At 43.8% G+C, this 21,039-nt stretch overlaps 1 protein-coding gene across 2 annotated transcripts in view; it reads right to left on the reverse strand.

Annotated features, from left to right (window-relative positions):
* FGFRL1 (fibroblast growth factor receptor like 1) overlaps positions 1 to 21,039 on the reverse strand; it is a 176,934-nt gene that overhangs the window by 88,041 nt on the left and 67,854 nt on the right. For both annotated transcript variants that reach the window (XM_086746840.1, XM_086746841.1), the window contains exon 3: positions 995 to 1,267. In XM_086746840.1, coding sequence (XP_086602966.1) covers positions 995 to 1,267 — 273 coding nt within the window. The remainder of the gene's footprint in view (positions 1 to 994; positions 1,268 to 21,039) is intronic.

Raw genomic sequence — 21,039 nt, forward strand, 5'->3', positions numbered from 1 at the left:
ACAGCCACCCTCCTACTGTGAAGGTGAAGAAGAAGAAAAAGAACAAAACCAAGTGTCAACCAGTAGGCAGCTAGAAACTGCCCTCAACTCTGTCCTCACTTCCACTGTCTGAGAGAAACAGAACCTTGTGGACCAGATACTGGGAGTGCAGATCAAGCAATAGAGTGAGCAAGATACCTGATCTCATCCCCTGCTTTGTAACCTTCCCCTTTGTTCCCTCAGCATCCTCCAGCATGCCAAATTTCTTCCAGCTCTTTCCCTCCTCACAGCAATAAGCTTATTGTGTGGCAGCCACAGGAGAGGAATCTCTGATTACCCAGAGAAGTGTCTTTGGGAGCCTTCAGGAACGCTCAGATTATAGGTGATCCCAAAATTCTATTGCCAGGCCAAGCAAGCCCTTTGAAGCCGATCAAAAGCACAGCCAGAGAACCCATGGGCACCAAGATGGCATGTGAAGTTTATTTAATTCTGTCTCCACCAAGGGGATTTCTTGGGAACTGAGCATCCCTCAGTCATATGCCAGCTCTGAGCTTTGTTTCAATCTAAATATTATTCCTGAAGACACTATGCTTTGCAAAAGCTCAGTACATGGATCTTCCAGCTGTGTGTTTTTATATGGGTGCCTTAACATTTGTTTTGAAAACCATTCTGTTCCAATAGCAAACATAAAGATCAGTGTGACCTCTCCTTATCACATAGCCTTTCCTGTGTGGAATTCATTGTGATGTGGACCCTAGTGACTATTGCATCATTTCTGTTTATTTGTAACCTTTGGCACCGCGTAATCTTATCTGCCTGCAGCCGGCTGCAGCAGAAGATGTGCAGCAACGTAGCCAGCTCTGGCAATCCTCAAACACTGGAAAGGGCCAGTTGAGAGTAGAGGTCAGTAAATGATTAGCAAAGCAAATCTGCAATCACTGACAGCTACACAGAAATCCGCTCGCTCTCTCCCCACAAAGCAGGTGAGGCTTGCCTTTTCTCCAGCTCTACTCACCGATCACGATGAGCGTGTAGTTCACATTGGTGCTGCCGAAGCCATTGGTGGCTTTGCAAATGTAGGTTCCCGCGTCTTCGCTCTCCACCTCCTTGATTTTCAGCCCTTGCTGAAGGATTCGGAACCTCGTCCAGCCACTGTGAATAGTGCGTCCATCCTTCATCCACATGGTGAGAGGTGGAGGGTCACCTTCTACTGGGCACAGGAGCTTGATGGTCCTCCCTAGCCTCACTGACTGACGGTGAATCACTTTATCAGCAATCCTTGGCGGACCTAAGAAAGAACAGAGAGAGGAAGAGCTGTTATTGTGTTATTGCTTTTGCCAGTGATATAGCACTGATTTAAAGATCAGTCATCAATCAGGGCATTACACTGACTGCTATACAGAAATATAGTGAAAGGTGCTTACCAAAAATCATAATCAAGGGTAAAAAATGCAGGCAATTTCAGAGGGATACAACAACAGAGATACTGGTTTGTGTGAGACCTGAAGCTGTAGCCTTGCTATCATCGTCAGCTCATGATAACCCACCAGGGAAGCCTGGTTCCGAGTCTCTTTTGCTTTTCCAAAGCACCCCCATCCTACAGCAAAGAGGAGTCCAATGCACAAACTGTTCAGCTGTATTTGGTAAAGCAACTGTAGTTGTTTTAAACTTAACACCTATCCTGAAGGCAAAATTAGTAACAGCACTGGTACAAAACACTGCCTCCCTCCAAAAGTTAAAATCCTTTCATGTTGCATGTATAGTAATTCCCTTTAATAGTCACCAGATGGGCTTTATCTGAGATGCATAAGCCTGCAGTTGTTGGACATAAAGCATTCACGGGGTAGCACTTCACCGAAAGATACAGCATAGCCTGACATGTTAACATGGCTTAGAGCACAAAAGAGGATATTTTTATAAATCGCCTTGGCAACCCTACTGGTTTGACCCAACTGACAAATATTTGTTCTTTGTAAAAGGTGATAATTTCACGTAAAACAGAATGTCCCTGGAATGACACAGGGTGAAACACACTGTTTGCCACATGATAACAGGATGCACTTGGACAGGCCAACGCTCAGAAAATAAAGAAGTGATAAAGACTCCAACAGTGGGAATGGTCTCGTAGCTGAATTCAAACCAGAATTTCTTCCCAAGGCTCCGAAAAGTTGAAGCAGAGAGTCTTTTTGCTGCATCTGCCTTTTCTGCCTTTTCATTTAATCAGGCCATTGCACAAGTTCCCCACACAAGCGGCAACAGCAATGCTCTTCCCAGAACAGTCTATTAACGGGCGTGATAATCAGTGCCCTGCTCTTGCATAAGGACAAAATGTTTTGCTAAGGACTGCTGATGCTGAGTTGCACCCAAAACCCACAATATGTTTGTGGGATTTGGAATTGTTCCCTCATATTTTATTCCTGTTCCTAGTGTTTTGCAGGATTCAATCCACATGGGACAAGCTACAGAGCTCATATTTGCACTTCCTCATGACTAATTCCTATTATTCCAATGTCTGCCTGAATTTTCCCCAGCATGACTCAGGCAGTACATGCAGTCCAGCTCATGAATGACTACAGAGCTGCTGCTGCAGTTACTCGTGTTGAATCGCACCCATGAATTTCGCAGCTTTGCTGGTGAACAGAAGTGCTGCTCAAGCTGAGAAAAGAGTAATGAACTAGCTTGAAACTCATTAATTAGCTTAGCTAAGAGCCTGGTTAAACCAGTGGGTCTTAGACACACTCAGATTCTGATGAACCGCTGAAAATCCAAACTAGGGATCTTGAGAGCACTAATTCTGAGAATGTCAGATGGACAAGATAACACCCATCTCTGCACATCTTCTGCAGATATCTGTGGAGCAGCGTCTCAGAGGTGATGATACCCTCTCATATTCCAAGAGAATTGGCAAAACACTGTAAGAAATCCTGCCTGACCAGGTCTTTCTAAGCACAGCAAAACACACTGTTAATGTTCTTCACCCTGGGAGATGTCCAACAGCTCTGTAGATAAAGAGATGATCCCAAGATCTGTTGAATGCCAAGCTGACACAAGCTGTGTTGCTGAATCTTTTAAAGAGGAGGTGCACCCATCAGGAGGGATTGTGTCCATTGGCTTTGATAAAGCAGAATTCATCAATACCGTGTGAGGATCCAGACCCAAATTCTGCTACATTTCCCCACGTGGCACAGCATCTTACTCAGTGTAAAAGAGCAGAAATGTCCAGACAAGTCCACAGCCTCTAGAAATTCTGGGCTGGCCATTGGAGAGGTCCCTTCTGACTCAGAGCCCTACCAAACCGAGTCAAATTTTAAGAGTAGCTTCATTGCAATCTACTTGTGAGCCAGGATACTACTCTGTGCATATTCAAATGGCAAAAACAGATCTATAATTAGTGCTGGGGAAAAATGTTTGGTGCAGGGCAAGCAGGGACAGCGGAGAGAGAGCGCCCTCCTCCCAACTTGGAAACCTGCTGTAGCTCCTTCAAAATCCCTTTCCTTCCGACATTCAGGTTGACTCCTGATGAATTTTGAGACCTGGAGGAATCAGATAGTTTCCCAATCACGTCATGTACCTCGTTGGGGCAGGCTGCACAAGCGGCTCTCCTGACGGCACCGGAGTTGCCTCTGGATTTGTCACATGTTTGGGTCAGTGGTAAGCTTGGTCCTCCTAAATGCCATTTTCCTTTGATTGACCTTTCGTTCTGAGGAATTGTTGGATCACTCTCTGTCACAAGATCTATTCGCAGACCTTTATGACATTTGGAAAAGGGTGTGTTTCTTAGAGCCTTTCTGCCTGAAAAGAGAAAGACTAGCATGGTCTGCTGCAGCCTTTCATTAGCCCCTCCAGCGACTTTCTCGGCATGAGGAATAAAAATTCTCCCCCACTCTTTTTCCTGCTCTCAATTTTGCCAGATACAGCTGCATGCACTTTTCAATAAGGTATAGCCCCAGGACAAAGATGCTAAAACCTTGCTTCTGTTCATTCGGTGCTGTAAATATTCACATTTTATTACCTATCATCTTTGCGTTAATAACTTTCTGCACAAGCAGTACTCTCTCTCTGGAATCAGTGCCTTTGCATATGCCAGAGGCTTCAAAGATCCTGGCAAGCCAACGATAGCTGGACCTCCGGTAGATGGCTACAGCAAGAATAAAATGTTGATATCATCACGGATCTCTGTCTCTCTTTCTAGTGTACAGGCATCCACTGGGTCTTATTTCACTACATATCTGTACGGCCCTGCCTTGGAACTGAAAGAGTGATGGATGAATGCTTTTCAAGTCAAGATACACTTTGGCATATCTCAACACTCTTCGCTGTCAGTATTTCCAGGGAAGGCGGTGGAGAGGGGGATGTTTTGCAACAAGGCCCTTGTGCAACATCCCCATACTGTGGGTGCTGCTGGCACAGAGCTGACCCACACGACGTACCACGGAAATCCCGCACCATCCAGAGAGAAATGTATTCCCCCTTTCCCACAAAACTGCCCAGAACCACTCAGGTTCCCTGGAGGTTAATTCCTAGGGCTTCTCTATGGCAGTTTCATCTTCTGCTATATGAACAGGACAAAAAGATGGAGTAAAAAGATGCTGAGCACCCCAGTTTCTTTCTTATGTCCACCACCGGTACTGAAGGGAGCTTCCCACCTTCCAGAACTGGCCCATAATATGCCAAGGGGGTGGCCACGAGAGCAGAGTGCCCAATAGCTGCCAGCTCTCCCAAGGCATTGAGTTGGGGTGTCCCTGGGCGGCTGCCTCCCGCGGGGCCGGGGCACGCATGCACTCGCAGCCAAGTGCAGCAGAGCGGGAGCAGAGCCCACAGAACAGCCTGCGGCCCCGCAGGCTGGGTACATTTCTACAGCTGCTTAGAGAGGCAAAATCCCAGGAAAACACCTGCTGCTCCACGTACAGCTGCCAGTGAGGTAAAAACAGGCTAAACCCTGGCTGCTGCCGAATTCCCATCCCTCGCCGCTGCCGGCTTCTGCCCTGAGCTCTAACGCAGCAGTAAAAAGCAGATGCAGTTACTCCTCAAGCAGCCAGTGTCAGAATTTCAGCCGTCCTAGACTCCAGCTTTGTGTCATATGTGAGCAGAAACAATCTGATGTATTTTGAGAGCAATACCCTCGCCGCAGTGCTGCTCCTGCCTTGGCTGTGGGTTACGCATTTGGGCAATGCCACAAGAGCTGGATAGCAATAGCGTAAGGGATTGTTTTGAAACCTTAAATAATTTTGTTAAAATTGGGAATTCATACATCTACCAACACATTTTTTAAAATAATATATACCATCTTGCTGGCTATAGGGGGGGATCCCGTGAATTGCCATGAGCCTGCACTCAAAGACCAAAGTTCCAGTCTGGATCATTTCAAGACAGAGTCGGAGCGAGCAGCCCTGGTGTAAATCCTGGAGGAGGTGTCCCTATACCATACTCCCCCTGATTTCTTAGCCATTAGACAGTGTTTCTTGAAAAAAAAAAAAAGCCTTTGTCAGCGCAGAGAATCTGCAGCCTCTGATGCTCCCAGAGACAGAGAAAACCTCCCGCAGCATTTTCCCATGGGACATGGGAGAAGAGGCCAAAAAAGAGGCCCCAGGTAGACATTCCATCAAAATTGCTGACATAGAATTTTACACATTTTTATAGTCAGGAAGGGAGCGGGAATGGCAAAGAGAGAAAAGAACCACCGTTTCTTGCTTCCACTCTTGCAATTTTCCATTACGCAAAGGCGTAAAGGCCATTACTCCATGGCCACAGGGCACCATGGAGGAACAGCCTGCTAGGCCACACCACGCAGGAGAGGGTGCAGCTGACTTCACGGCCTGTGCGAACAGAAGGGGCTGGGACACTAAATTAAGCCCTACCTCAATGCAAATCCAGCGAGGGCAGGTTTTCTTCAGTCCCCCTTGTCCTCAACCCAATAGTTTGAGAGAATAATTTCTTAATATTTCAGCCAGGGGGGGAGGGTGGGGTTTGACATCCGTGGATGTGACTTGGGAAGAAGTGACAAGAATGCAGCTGCCTCCCCCTGCGTCTGGTTGTTATTCTTTCTCCAAATACAAACTAAATATAACTTTGCCCCATAACATTCAAATCATTTTAGTTACTAGAAGGGATCATGCCTGGAGTTCCAAGGGCCAGGGTGCAATCAGGCTTAAAATATAATTTAAACAATCCAGACTCTATATTTTCCACCAAGTTGTTTTCTTGCTTGTAGTTTCCCCATCTGCAAATACATATGAGTACACCCAGAAAGAAACCAACAATTCCAGCCAGATGCCAAGTTTTTTGTTCAAGATCGTATAAGCCCAGTCAAACATTAACAAGGAAATGCCGTGATCACCTCATTTGTTTTAAATATTTCTGCTCATATACATGCAGACAAGTGTGCAGATTTATTTGCCTCATTTACGAATACAAGCAACTGGAATCTCCATTCTGTTCCATTATATAAAAGACAGATCCTACACCTGTCTTACTGAACAGCTGGGCAATTTTCAATTTATATCCTGCGATACCGCTCTCGACTATCCTATACCGCAGAAAAGCCCCACTTGCTGCTCTGCTGCTGACGCTGCTTTACAAGCATTCCTGTTCTCTCCCCCCTCCAGTGCCTTGGAAGGGCTGCTGGTTGCCACTTCTTGGCAAAAGGAGTTATGTAAAACCCAAGAAAGCCTCTTTGCTTTAGCAAAGAGTTATTTCCGGGAAGTAGTAAAAAAAAAAATTTCTAGAAGTGTATTAAGACACAACTGTGGAATAGCCTGGAGCTTCCTGTCCATATTTCTCACAGTCAAAAACACACACACGTGTAATTATATTTTCCTGGACTGCATTGCAAAGTTCATGCACTCGTTCAACTCATACATGTAGTAAACATGATTTATAGCTCTGTGTGAAAACCCTCTAGATATATGATGTTTTGATAGGGACTCGAACCTAGAGCTATAATTTAGTAACACCTAGCAGTGAAAGCTAAATGATTTCCCACTCCACATTCCTAACTTTCCATGAACCCCTTTTACTGCTAACCTGGGGAGGAGATACTGCTTCTACAATTGTTTGGACTTAGTCTTGTTATTCCTTCGACTAAACTGCATGCTAACGTCAAGCTTCACATATGGTGAACACACCAGCACTGACCCACGTCCTATGAGACCATTTGCCATGATACAGTTCAAAGTGAACTTTATTAACACATTAAACATAATTACAAAGAGGAAATTCCAGGGAAGGTCAACCAGCCCGGACAGTTTCTTGGAATGGAAAGTAATTTATAATATCCACATACTGTATTGTAAAGTTTATAAAGAAGTTAAATAAGTTTTAAGAGTCCCACGGGTTATGTATATTTTATTATTTAATACCAAACGCACTCACTTTCCATGAAGATAAGATTTCTTTTGAAGTGCTGTGTTAGCAAATTAGCAAAGTCATTTACCATGAAGCACCCAAACAACTCATCAACGCATGCAAGGAATCAACACCAGGGACTGGGGTATCACAGGCAACGTGTGTTCTACGAGGAGAACACAGCAGAGCAGAGAAATCTTTCATTATCACAGTGAGATGAAGGAGTTGGACAACGGTCGCTAATCAAACCACTCATTCCAAGTGAATACAATCTCTTACACCAACACTTGAGGCAACATTTTGCCTTCACCATACTCATCACTGTAAAACCTGATCCTCCAGAGTCCTTACTACAAGGGTGGTTCACACTAAAGTTGATTTCTTTCACCTCTCCCATGTTTCAGAATAAACATGGATGGCTGGAAAGGACCATTTAAAAGCCATATTTTAACCCTGCTCCCAGAGTTTGTTAACTTTGCCATTGCCAGAAAGCTGGGCTGGACAACTCCTGCTTAGAACAGGAGTTTAACCCTTGCTACAATAATTTAACCCTCTCAGCAAGACTAATAATGAGCGTTATACACTTACACTCTCTGCACATCATTATTACAGTTATTTCTGTTGGCATTCAAGTTGTAATGATGGATCAATGGACCAGTTATAATGATCGATCAGAGGCCTTGCTATGCTAGGGGCTGGACAAACACCTACCAAAGAACAACTCCCACAGGAAAGGGCTTACAAAGCAGTGATGGCAAGAGTTTCAATTAAAAAGAGTAGATGTTCCTCAAAGAGAGGAGCTCTTGGCTCTCCGCACAGTGGGAAGCCATTACATGGAGAGCAGAACTGATAAAAATGCTTTTTGACAGAGATAAAAGGATGAATGTTTTGCCCATGTATGCCATTAACTATTGGAATAAACAGTTCAAAGGAGTGGTGAATCCAATATCTTTTCATAATTTCAAACCAAAACAGCCTACATTTCCAAAAGGTATGCATTAGCCAAGTAAAGCAGGGGTCAGCGTAGGGGTAACTGGGCCAAACGCTTTGGTATGTGACACGAGCAGATCAGATTAGATGAGCTAATGGGTCCTTCTTGGCTTGAAAACATCGGCGCCCACAGACAAAAACAATGCTTATCAAAAACAATCAAAAGATTAAGGAAAAAAACAACAGCATCTCTGTAGAACAAAGACTCTTAGACAGGAACACAAAAACACCGCAAGTATTTGCTGACCAGCCTTGACGACTGGTCAGGCCTGGCTCTGGGGACAGCAAACTGTTTGCAGGAGCAAGTTCTAGGCTTGGACTGCACAGCTGAGCTCAACAACGTGGTGGAGAGAACAGCTTTGTTCATTTTACAGCAAGCAAAGTGGCATACTTTCTCTTTCTTCCTTACCTCTGCAGTAGTAGCTGCTCTCCTCATGAAATGGATATTTATCAATAGCACAAGAAGTGCATGCTGTATTTTTACATGAGTATTAACTGGCCCCTTGGGTGAAGGCTGCCAGTAAATTTTCTACTCTAGATATTCCAAAAATAAGAAAAATAGAATATTTGGGAACATGTTCCATTTAATTAAGTGCCCTGCATACATATTTCCCTGAGATTTAATAAAATAGTTATTGTATGTTAAACAATTGGCACTTGATTACTGCATAGATTTATTGCAGTTCAACAACAGTAGATGAGATACGTATCTCTTACATGGTTTTTAAAACCTTTGAGCATATGTTTTCAATAATCAGTCGGTATTTATTTAACATGAAATTACCATCTTATTAAATTAAATGTGCATGAGTGACATTCAATTTCAAGTGTTGATGAATATTTTTTCGGCAGCAAAAAAAATAGTAACTTTATCCCTTAAGTTTTGAGGTAGCAAACGCAGAGGAGAGTTAGGATTACTTCAAATTGCTTTTGAAGAAACAGACTTCGTACGCTAGAAGGTTTCTCTTCTAGTATGGAAGAAAATATATTATTTATTGTTTCTTAAGTGCTGCCAGTGGGCTTAGTGTGGGCCAAAAGAGAGGACTAGTCTATCTACTCTAAGGCTAAAATTATACTGATAGTGTAGTTCAGGTATGCAGTTCAATCGATAACCAGAAAACTTTTTTTAGAGATAAGTACAACAAAAGTGTGTTGGCACACGTACACACACAATCGACCTTTTTCATTCCCATGCAAGAAGGCAAGCCCATAATGGCATTCCTAATTTCCTTTTTCAAAAAGAAATGTCATTAAAATTTATTCTCAAGGTTCTGAAATTAAAAAGCTCTTTTTTTAGCCTCCCTTTTCCAGGAAGGACAAACTGCCTGATTCTGGAAGAAAGCTAGAAATCCTCCGGCCTGAGGAAGTTAGGAGGATCCAGAACCCAAATGAAAATCCTGCTCCATAGCCCCAGTCTGCTCTCACCAAATCTACTCCAAACACACAGCATCTCCACCACAAGTCGCACAGGGACCATTCCTCCCAACACAAGGCATCCGTTTGCTTCCCATAATCTCTGGGAAGCAATCCAGTCAGGCAGCCCTGAATTAGCTTCTAGGGTTAATCTACCCAAAGTTTAACACAAATGCTGTTGTACTCTGCCCTTCCAACTGCTTCCCACCCAGGCAAATCCTGCTTCACGAGCCCAGTGGATTTCCTAGACAAATCGCCCACCATCTCCAAGACTTCCAGCAAAACAAACCAGACACTGCAAATCTCAGTTTAATTCACTTATTTTGTAACAAAACTCCCCTTTGAGCCACCAGTTTGAACCATGTTCCAAAACCCAAGGCTTCAAAGACAGGCGTTTACTTCTGAGACAATCTGCTCTGGTTTTTGTTCCCTTCTTTGTCCCCCCCGGCCTATGTGTGCAGTATCCTGTCACCTAATCGTTTTATTTGAACGGCTCCTAGAAAATAAGATGCCCAAGTTCATATCTGGGGACATGGATTCCCCTTGAGCTTTCGTAGTCAATATTTAACCCAGTCTAAGCACAGTAGAGGGTTTAATAAGTAATTAGCTGTTTCCCTTATAGACAGAGGTTTGTGTGAGAGCTGCACAAGCAGGAAATTTTAAGTGTCATTGTTTACGTCTGCAGGGAAACAGAAACCACAATGCTTGACTCCGTGCCATATTCGGGAACGATGTGAGCAAAGATCTTTAAATAGTTGGTTTGCCTTCCTGCTAGTCCACAGCGGTGAGTCTTCGGCCATACACCAACTCAGGGGCCTTTTTCATTTGTATCTGAGAATTAGCTTTTCTCAAAATATTATTGAAAATCTTTTTAAAAAAAAATTCTCTCTAAGAGGTTAAATTGGAGAAGAGTTTGCATTCTTCCATCCAATGCTGGTTTCTACTGGCTTTTCCCAATACCCAGGATGGAAAAGGCCTAATTAGGGCATTAAGGGCTCAGAAAAAAAAAAACACACATCCTGAACATTCAACTCTTAAACAGAAGACACTGCCAAAATATCCATAAGCCTTTCGCTGTTGGGAAATCAGTGGCCGTGCCCTACATGGCAAGGCTGCTCTCAGCCCTCTCTTTGCTCTGCCCTTGTCACTGGGGGCTTCTAAGTTTGGTCACCACAAAAACGCGGTAACAACTGTTTGTTGGTGACCACAAAGAGATAAACACTGTGGTATTTAAGAACTGAAGATATTTTCAGAGGCTTCTCTAAAACAGAAAGCACTTCCAGCCGAATGGCTGCAGAGCAGACTTAGTATAGAGAGCTTTGCAGAGATGTTTTTTTATCAGAAAATGAAATTTTTGTCAAGAACCAAGACTTTGTCCAGTTTTCTGTTTCAATAGTGTCTTTTTCAGTTTGAGAAATCTTTAGTATCATGATTTTGGCAACTCAAAATGAAACAACACAAACAAAAAATCAGGATTTTAAAAGTATATTGATTAATCAATGGTAATCATTTTTAATGAGTTGCTGTATCACTAAAATATGAAACAGTTTTGATTTGGGACAGGAATAAATTAAAATACATTAAAATTAACAGGAGGAAATATATATACACACACCTGTGTGTGTATATATATATATAAAAAAAAAAACTTGTCTTGCTCCAGAAGAAAAATTAAAAAAAAAAAAACCTAATCTTGTTGCAAAAGAAAAATGCAAACCATAGTTGACTTTCCACCTCCCAAGACAGTAGCATTTTAAAATTCTGCCTGAAACCATTCACCATTGCCCTACCAAAAACTCCAGTTCACAGTAGGTGTGATGAAAATCTCTGTCCAGCTCTCTCCAAATTAAACTGTCATCACAAGGGTCTACCTTACGTGTGCCTACATCAGCGTTTTAGTTTGGACCAGGGGTGTGCTTTAAAGTTAATATCTTGATCATCCCCACCGATTATACTTTGCTTCACATCACGAAACAATTTTGGTGCACATGGACTGAGCTGCTTTTATATGAAATTGAGCTCCAAGGTGCGCTCCAGTTCAGATGGGCATTTAGTTCACAGGACCAGATTAGAGCTATTCTGAAGTGAAAGACCCCCCTGAAATGGGGGCATCAGGACCTCAGCACCAAATGTTTTGCTTTACAGATCCAATCTTATCAATCCCCACCAGCTGCTGATGCAGACACAGCCAGCAATTGCCAGCTGAGTCTCTGGTAAAACAAAAGCAGAAAGTGTGCTCTCGGATTTCCATTAACGAGTGCTCAATCGACACGACCAGACTGGAGCTAATCCAGAATAAACTCCCGAAATGCCTACAGTGTGAACATCACCTCCTCAACACCAAGTGCTTCACTTTAAAGATTTGTTCCTTCCTGTTGTGCCATTCTACAAACTGACTTAGACACACCTGTACTTCTCTTCCAGGAGGGGAAAATAATTAAATGCAATTTCAAAGAAAGTGTTCACAGAGGTTGATTCAGCAAAAACATACATTTAAACTCAAGAGACACACCAATCCCCCGCATATTAAAACCAGGAAATCATCAATGAATCCTTATAGCATTCACATCTGGTTCCTGATGTGAAAAAACCTGATGTAAAAACACACAACACTTGATGGCATTGGCAGAAGCTAGGATTTCTTAATGCATGAAGCTTTCATACCTGGAGAACATTATATTGTCAGATCTCATATAAGAAACAGCCTCAGCTGCAGGCCATACCCAAAGGAAAGCAGGTAACGTTTTCTTCAAATGGAGAAGTCTGATGTCACAGCACAGTGCTAAAACATGCAAGGATGCCTGCAGAAGCCCATGCACAAGCAACCCTCTTGCTGTGACAACTCCAGTTAGCGTTGGCACAGTCCGAGGGCTCAGCTGGTGCCTTGGACAGAGGCTAAGCCAGATTTCTGCAGCCTGCCTGCAATGAGGACAGCTTCAAACAGATCCGTTTCCTCTGCTCCTCCTTTTCTACGTGCTGGCTGGCTCACGACAACAGGGTTAGTGCATTCTTAAGTGGCCTTTATTAGTTTTCCTAGCAGGAGATAGCAAAGACTCCTTCTGTTATGCTTACTATATCCGATCGCACCGCCACGGTTTGTGCCTTGGATTGCCAGTGTTTTTTTGGACATTTTGGGACTGTACAGCTTCTATGATCAAATAAAATCAGTGCATTTCACTTGGTATGTCCGAAACTCTGCTGCACTTCTTGCTGCTCAAAAGCTGCTTCACTTCATCTGGAGGAAGGTGGTACCTTTATCGCACACCAGTGAGGTGAATGGTATTACCAAAACAGCACCAAACAGCAGATACACTCCACCTAAACTGAAACACTAAACATAAATATTTAAAATATAAATCCATTTATATGCATTTATATCCATTTATATCTCCAGCAAAGGATTTGGAGATATTTCTCCTTTGCTGAACGTCCCATATTGCCTACTGTTTACCTCTATAAATCTGCATGACTGGAAAGATGGTGCTAATTATTATCTGACACACCAGCAGCTACCAACTCCCTGTTATTGGCGCAGCCTGGGACCATCAGTGCGGTTGCTGTATTTGAGCTGCCCAAAACTCAGCAGCTACAGAGTTTTCCCGACATCGATTGCTCTGTACTTTCAAATTACGCCATTCCACTGGCGGGCTGCACACTGGTATGTAACGTCATATCCATCAGGTAGATAAAGCTACACTGGAATATCAATTAATGTGTACTCCTATTACCTCACAGTCTGGTAATGTACGGTCCCAGCTCCCTTCCCGCAAGTGGGCGCAGGAGGAGAAACCTGGAGAGCACAACAGCTATCTAGGAAAAGCTGTTCATGGAGAAATATTGTCTCGCCGCACAATGACATAGCTGCTTTATCCCCCATCGCACGCGTGCGTGTACCAACACACGCAGATCGCATCAGCTGTCAGCAGGAATTCCTGACTGCAGATTAAAGCCTTGCCACAGTCTGGCTTCTCCGCCTGTCCTGGCCGATGCTTATCAGAGCGAAGTGTCCACTCGCATAAGGATTTCTGAGTTTCTCTATTCACAGAAACAGGAGGGTTTACTGTTGCAATGACTTGAACTTGCTCTTGAGAGAAGTCACATCAGAAATCACCCCTGTGCCGTGTGCTGGCATTTCTAAGTGAGGAGTCAAGAGGTCAAAACCCAAGGTCAGAAAAAAGCAGACAGGCAAGACCCCTTTCTGTACCTGCGGCTGGATAAATCAGCACTTTCCTAATCAGTCGCTAATCCCCTAATCTTTATTGCATGTAAATTCCAATCCCTTCCCAACGGCTGTGCCATGGTAATCTCCAATCTGATTACGGTGCAACTCCATTGGAAGACTCATTGATAAAAGATGGAAATGTGTAAAATCAATTTGCTGTATATCACAAACAGCCCTGCACACCCCTTCAGGGATCAAAGAGCCGCCACCAACAAATAAAGAGCTGTTAGAAATGCTTTTTATCTAATAGTGGGTTTGACTATTTGACAAAAGACAGAATTCACTTCTGAAGGGAGAACCGTGGCATTGTTTTATGTACAGTAAAGGATCAGTCGGTGACTAAGGCAGAAAAGGCAGTGTAAGAAATGTCATTTAAGGCCACGCTATAAAAGTGTGAGGGCAAAAGACAAGAGAGGCTAGATGCACTTAGACTCACAATTTACTGGCAGGAGCTCAGACTCAGGCAATGATCTCAGCTTTATCTCCAGAAGGTACAGCAGGAGCAATGCTGGCATGGAGTGGTTAGCCAATGAATTTGTCACTTGGTATTTATCTCTATAAGAAGCAATAATCATTGGTAGGGTTGAGCAAAATGATCCAACTTTTGGTCCTGAGCTCAATCAAGCTTTGGGCTGAAATGGCCCCAGCAGTAGGGACCACAGCTCTGGCCCATCGGGAACAGCTTCGGCTCCATCATTGCTAAGTACAGTGGTTCCTAGTTTTGAAAACAATGAAAAATTGATAACACTTATAAAAATAAAATATCTTGGCAGGATCTCACTCTCATATCACTTTTCTACAGTGGGCAGAAGGGAAGCCAAAGCCTCCTTCATGTAACACACCAGAAGATAGAGAAAAATATTAAATTAAACAAAAGCAGATGCCAATCTATCTCCTGTGTTTTATCCATTGAGCGGAATTTGCTGGCACTCACAATTTTATTTTTTAAATCTTGTGATATTAGGTGCTTGTTTCTTAATGTCTCTTTTCTGAGGGCATAATCCTGAAGGAGAATCTCCTGTTTATTTGAACATGAAAGGAAATTTGTGACCTTTGTGATCACAGGGAATCACTAAATGCTCTGAAAACAGGAAGCAAATAAATAAAATTCAATTTGTTGTAACATTCATGCTACTTAAGCCAGAGTTTTCTGGAGTTTGACCCAGGAGTGTTGAACACACAGGATTAGTAACGTGAGTGTTTCCCACGGATGTGTCCCATGTGACTTATTTAAGCATCTTTATGACATGCATTAAAAAAAAAAAGCTACACTGGCTGTGGGATCCAATAGCCGTAGGATCTAATATAGCTTACGCTCCATTCACCATACAGGAGATTATAAGCAGGTGTCTCTCCTAGAGAAACTGGTATGCTACAACCAACAGGAAGCTGGCTCGTATCCCCAGATGTTTGTCATTATGGGAAGAGGGGGGAGAAAGAGGGACGTTAGGGTCAATAAAACCACGCTGCTACTCTTGCAGCACCTACAATCCAAGAGGGACTCCAGTAGCTCAGCTCTGCCATTGATAAAAGTTTTACAAGACCTCTGCTCCAAGCAGCCCTAAAATCAAAGGTCTGTTTACTTAGCCTTTGCTTGCCGGGCTTTAGGATAGCACAGGGAAGATCAAAGCGGAGACTTCGTTTAACATGTCCAAGTACACAACCGGCAAGTCTGTTTATGTTGGATTCCGACACACTGAGTGCGCTGCTGTCTGTCAACACGTCAGGCTCATTTTCAGCAATATTGGGTGAGGAGGGAAATATTCAGAAAGGCCCCACAGATTTTGGTCTTGCTGAAACAGAAGTGAAAGTCAGAGCAGGGAGCTCTGCTTTTAACTGTGACTGTCAAGGTCAAATACAAACTCCTTGCAGGAAAAAAGATGTAGACCTGTGGTCTCTGCTGTAAGAGTAACACCAGTAAAACACAGCAAAAGTCTGCATGAAGAGCTGAAAAAGACAATTTTGGTTCTGTATTATTTGAGTTGCATCTGTTTTTACTGCTAACGCACAATGAGACTGAAGTATTAGGTTTGGCATTGGTAAGAGATGACACCCTGTGTATCTCACATACAGAAAGAGGTGCAATAGCCACCAGCAATTCACATCTTCCTGAAGTCTCCCCTTGACGCCCGTACAATTCCAGTCTGTGGATGTAGCAGTTTGCGATGGCAGACCATACATAGTGTCTCTTTCACACTCACTGCTGGGGACTCCCAGCCAAAGATGATTTTCCAGTTGCCAAAAACGCACCAGGACTAACAACGTTCAGTTTCCAACATCCCGGCTGGATCCTGCAGCTAGATTTCCCAGTGCCTATTAAGAGGCAAGAACCTGCTGACACTTTCACTTATTTATTTGCTTGTTTGCTGCTGGTACATTCATATCTTTAATATTTAGAAAAGCCTGAAGCCTTGCAATGGCCTTTGCCTCAAGCATGGTGGGATGCAGCACTATTACAACCTCGCCTGTCTACATGGTTTCTCATTTCCAGTGGCTTCCTCTCAAACTTGTTCTCTTGCACTGATGGGAGGAGCTCACGCAGGAATGAGCAACCAAGTAGTACCTGCTTCTTACTTTGGTTTCACAGAGGAGTAAAATTTTATAAAGAGTAAAAATATATAAAGAACACGGGGAGAAGACCACAGAAATTGTAGGCTGGAGAAGCCTCCTTAGGTCTCCTTCCCATCCATTTCACTGTATTATAAACAAGGTGGACCCTTTAAAACAGAGACAAGTAAAAGGAAAGAGAGCATAATGGCTAAGAAACTTCCTTAGGTCCTTGATTCAAGTCAGACAGCAAGGTCATGCAGGGTACCGAGGTGTCACACCTGCACACAGGGACATCTCCCTCTGTGGGATGCTGTGAGGACAAACAGGAGATTGTCAGGCACCCAGTGATGACAGGGGTGCAGGTGGGTACTGAGACGGATATGCAGGTTTCAAGACCTGGGAGAGTCTTCACACTTTTGCAGGGGAGATATTTTCCCTAACCAAGCAATACCGCCCGCTTTGCTCCACTTTATTCCACAGTCTCTAGTCAAAATCCCCATCAATGCTCCTAAACTGTTCCCTTCCCCTCCTCCTGGCTCCAGTACCCAATCCCTTCCTACACTTCTGGACAGTTATTGTCCCCTCAGGTGCCACTTAGCCCAGCTATACACGTATTTACAAGCAGCTCTTTTAATCTTCTCACATAAATCAGTCCCCGCAGCTTTCTGATCTGATCATCCAGGCCTGTCTCTCTCTCTCCGGATGAAAACCTCACCTGTCTCCCTGACATCTCATGGATGTCGAGCTGTCAGCTCAAGCTCACAGCTCTTAATCTTCCTCCCCCTCCCATCTCCTTCCTTAATTGCTGCAGACACCACTACCGTCCTGCCTGTCACTCAGGCCTGTGGCCTGAGCATTTTTTTTTCACTCATCTCCCCATCTAGCTCTCCACATCCCGGCTTGGACCATGAGCCACAGAGTCTTTCTGCAGCTCGTTGACAAGCCCCAGCCTTGGCCATCCATCCACTCTCTTGCAGTTTGCATCCAGGCTGCCGTCATATTTCATCACAACTCCTCTGCTCCAACCTTGACAAAACACATTCTTGTCTCATTCATATTCCTTTTTTTTCTAGGCACTGCTCTGGCCACATCTGCTTCTCTTCACATCCAGCTCTCCCTTTCCCTGTCACATCAAATGGCCGCTACTTTTCTTCACTTGTCAAGGCTCCTGCTGGCCTCTCCCCACTGTTGCTATCACCTGTTCACTACCAGAGGTCCATCTTCTTCCAACCAGCACAGAAGTCCAGGCTCTCTCCGCCCTTTTTACATTTTTCAAAGCAAATCGTAGGTGTTTTCCGCCAAGCTGCCTGCCTTGTGTGGGAGCAGCTCCCCATCAGCCTCGGCTGAGGTGCTCAGCTCTCTCCCCACGCACCCCTCCTTAAAGCTTTCCTGACCATCACTGGTCAGCAGCTAGGCCTGACATCTCTGCTAGTCCTCATGGTCAACACCATCTCACTGCTGCTTTGCTCCACCCATCTCTCTATCCTCCTGCCATCATGCTTCACCTTGCACCCCCAGGCAGCTTTTTGGGCATAATCTTCTTGTGTTCAGACACCACCTTGCACAGTGGGGTGAAGGCCCTGAGCACAGCAGTGACACACGCAAATCATGCTAATCACAACAGCTTCACTAGCACCTCTCCACTCATTATCCTCATTTCTGCATCCACAGCATTCAAGTATAATTGCATTTTAACAAGCTTCGTTAGCACATCGCCTTAGTCAAGCTTAGCACAGCCCAAGCACCCAAGGAAACCTCACGGTGCTTCTTTTCTGCTCAATGTAATTTTCAAGGCTTCTGTAACCTGATTTGTTAGGAATAACCTCAGGGCTGTAAAACTTTTCTTCTGCCATCCAGCAATTAAGGAATAATTTGTCACGGAGCAAGTCAAGCTGCAGGGCAGGAAAGCCCTGTGCAATACAATGAAGCTGTGTAAACCATAGCCCTCAGTGCAGGAACGAAGCGAGCATCCCTCCCCTCCTCCTTCGCTAGCCGGGAGCCTGTGCTCCGCCGCAGCTCCTGTAAATGCTGCACAGTCTCCTAAGTAAAGCAACTCCTTGGCCCGCAGGCAAAGAAACGCCTGTATACACCCTGCCAGCATACGCTAACTGTGGGCCTGCCCCTCCTGCACTTTTTTGGACGTTGTGTGGAAAGGTAAACAGCCGGTTGCCAAACCGTACCATTGGCACGAGCTATATAACGGAATAGGATTAAGAAATGGGCCGCAAAGCTTTTTTTAGCAAGTTTTATGAAGCTCCAAAGGATAACAGAAAGCCCTGGAAAGAAAAATGTTATGTTTTTTAAGAATAGAAAGAATGAGCAAATGTAGGTGATGAGTTTGCGATGCTTTAGATGCCTTGAACTCACTTAATCCGTGCATGCTGCTACCCATGACAGGCGTGAGGTGCGGTGCTCTGGACAGACCAGGGCAACCTGGGGTGCACACGAGAGGAGATCAGGATGTGACCCTGGGCAGCGGCTCCCGAGGGACACACTCCACATTTCAACCATCATTTATGGTCTGATCGTTGTTCGTGGAGCCACGGAGGGATGCACACACATACACCGAGGAGAAACTGGTCTCATGTTAAGACAGAAGGAACAGACAGCCCTGTGTCTACAGAACTCAATGAGTACTTCTGTCTGGGCGAACCTTTGCTAGCTTTACAGTTGTTTAATACTTTCTCCAGTTATCTCAGAGACATAAAAGTCAAACACTTTCCCAAGCATTCCTGGAAAGATGTTTCCTGTTTTGATGAGGGAGAGAGGGTATTTTTAAATAAAAAATTATCTGACTGTGCTCACTGTGCATTAAGCCCACTCACAAAACCAGAAGTAGTTTTGCAGATGGAGGTTGTTACCTGATTTTTTTTTTTCCTTAACATCCATAGTAGCCAGATTAAGGAACTGCTAGCAAACCGCAGTCACCATTTCCAAAAGCATACATAGGAACAGTATGGCAGGAATAGAAAGCTATAGAGTATCAACCACTACAGGGCCCCAGACAGCTGTTTGTAAAAGCAGAAAACATGGGGTTAATGGATTTTTTATATTTTTATTTTAGTACTTGCAGACAACTGAAGACTAGCATGGAGATCACTTATCGCTGCTGGAAATTCTGCTTGCAATGAGACAGTCTGATCTTGTGAAGTGTGGGCAACACTCAACTCCCATCAATTCAAAGGGATATCAAAGATGTCCAGCATTTTGTAGGAAATTGTAAATCCATGGACAGGTAGGCTCCCATCTCACTATAAAAAAGGGTTCTCCTCCAGCAAACCCCTCTCATGTCTCTATTCATCCATGCTTCGTAATTTTTCAGCTTACGCATATAAAGAAATAAAAAAAAACAGTTGCTAGCTATCTGATATTACAACAGTACATTCTTCAGGAACTTTTCACATCCTACTACCATTATTTTAATATTTAGAAGTAGAGGAAAAACTTCACCTATCTCCACCTTCCTCCCCCTTAAGCAGACAAATAAGGCATTCAGCTCGTCTGAATTTAAATTTTTATTGGAGTTGATCCAGCAACCAGAGTGCATTGCTAGAAGCCAAGGTCCCGCTTCCTTCAATACACCTCCTTCATTCCGACTCCCTGCTTTTGTGCTGCTTTGGTAATCTCAATCTGTGGTCAGGGATAGGATAAAATTTCAGCTATTTCCCCCCTCAACTGCACAGAACAGGGCTTGCTCTTAAATCAAAAGTCCTACACCCTAAACCTTTAGTTAAGTACTCAGCTACAGGCAAATCTTTGAAATCATCATGGACTTTTTTTTTTCTTAGATATAGCTCTGAAAACCACAGAAGTAAACCAAGCTCTCAGGAATATCAAAGGTATTCAGAGGAAATTGGGAGAAAGGGGTACATAGGGTGGCTCCACAGTGATTTTTTGGCCTGATCCTCTGAAGTAGATGGAGTAGTCCTCATCAAGAATGTGAAATTTTCTCTCTTATCCTTTAGGGCAAGAGAAAATATCGTTAAAGTTTCTGGAAGCATTAGGAGCAGGCAGCAACTGGAATCCAAGCAGAAGTCCCATTTCTGTCATTCCCTCGGTAAATGATCTCCACCTTTCTGCACAGGATGGTGTGGGCTCCCACATACCTTCTACAAATGTTTATATTTTCCTCTCTCTGTGCTTTTCCTTTTTTTCCCCGCATTCCCTCTCCTCTACACAAATAGTAATTCAAGAACCACGATCAACCCTTCGCTTGGCTTCAGGTCTCTCGCATGGGCTAAAGTTACCTCCAATTCTCTGGCATGGTTTGGGGAATTTATTTATATTCCGTGTTCTGGAGATAGACCTCATGTCTTGCCAAGGGCTCGCATGGGTCTTACAAAAGGAACACTGACAAATATTTATGGAACCTAAAGTGAAACTCAAGACACTGTTAAAATAAAGTTTGCCATAGTTTTTTTTTATTTTCCTGAAGAATTGACCTGGCTTTCTTGGCAGAAAGACTAATCCAAATCCTATTGGTATCTTAACAGCTCATAAGAACCACATGCTTCAAATAAAGCCATTACTATCAGACACGC

The sequence above is a fragment of the Chlamydotis macqueenii genome, chromosome 4 (genome assembly GCF_036417535.1).
Source record: "Chlamydotis macqueenii isolate bChlMac1 chromosome 4, bChlMac1.mat, whole genome shotgun sequence".
NCBI classification, from domain to species: domain Eukaryota; kingdom Metazoa; phylum Chordata; class Aves; order Otidiformes; family Otididae; genus Chlamydotis; species Chlamydotis macqueenii.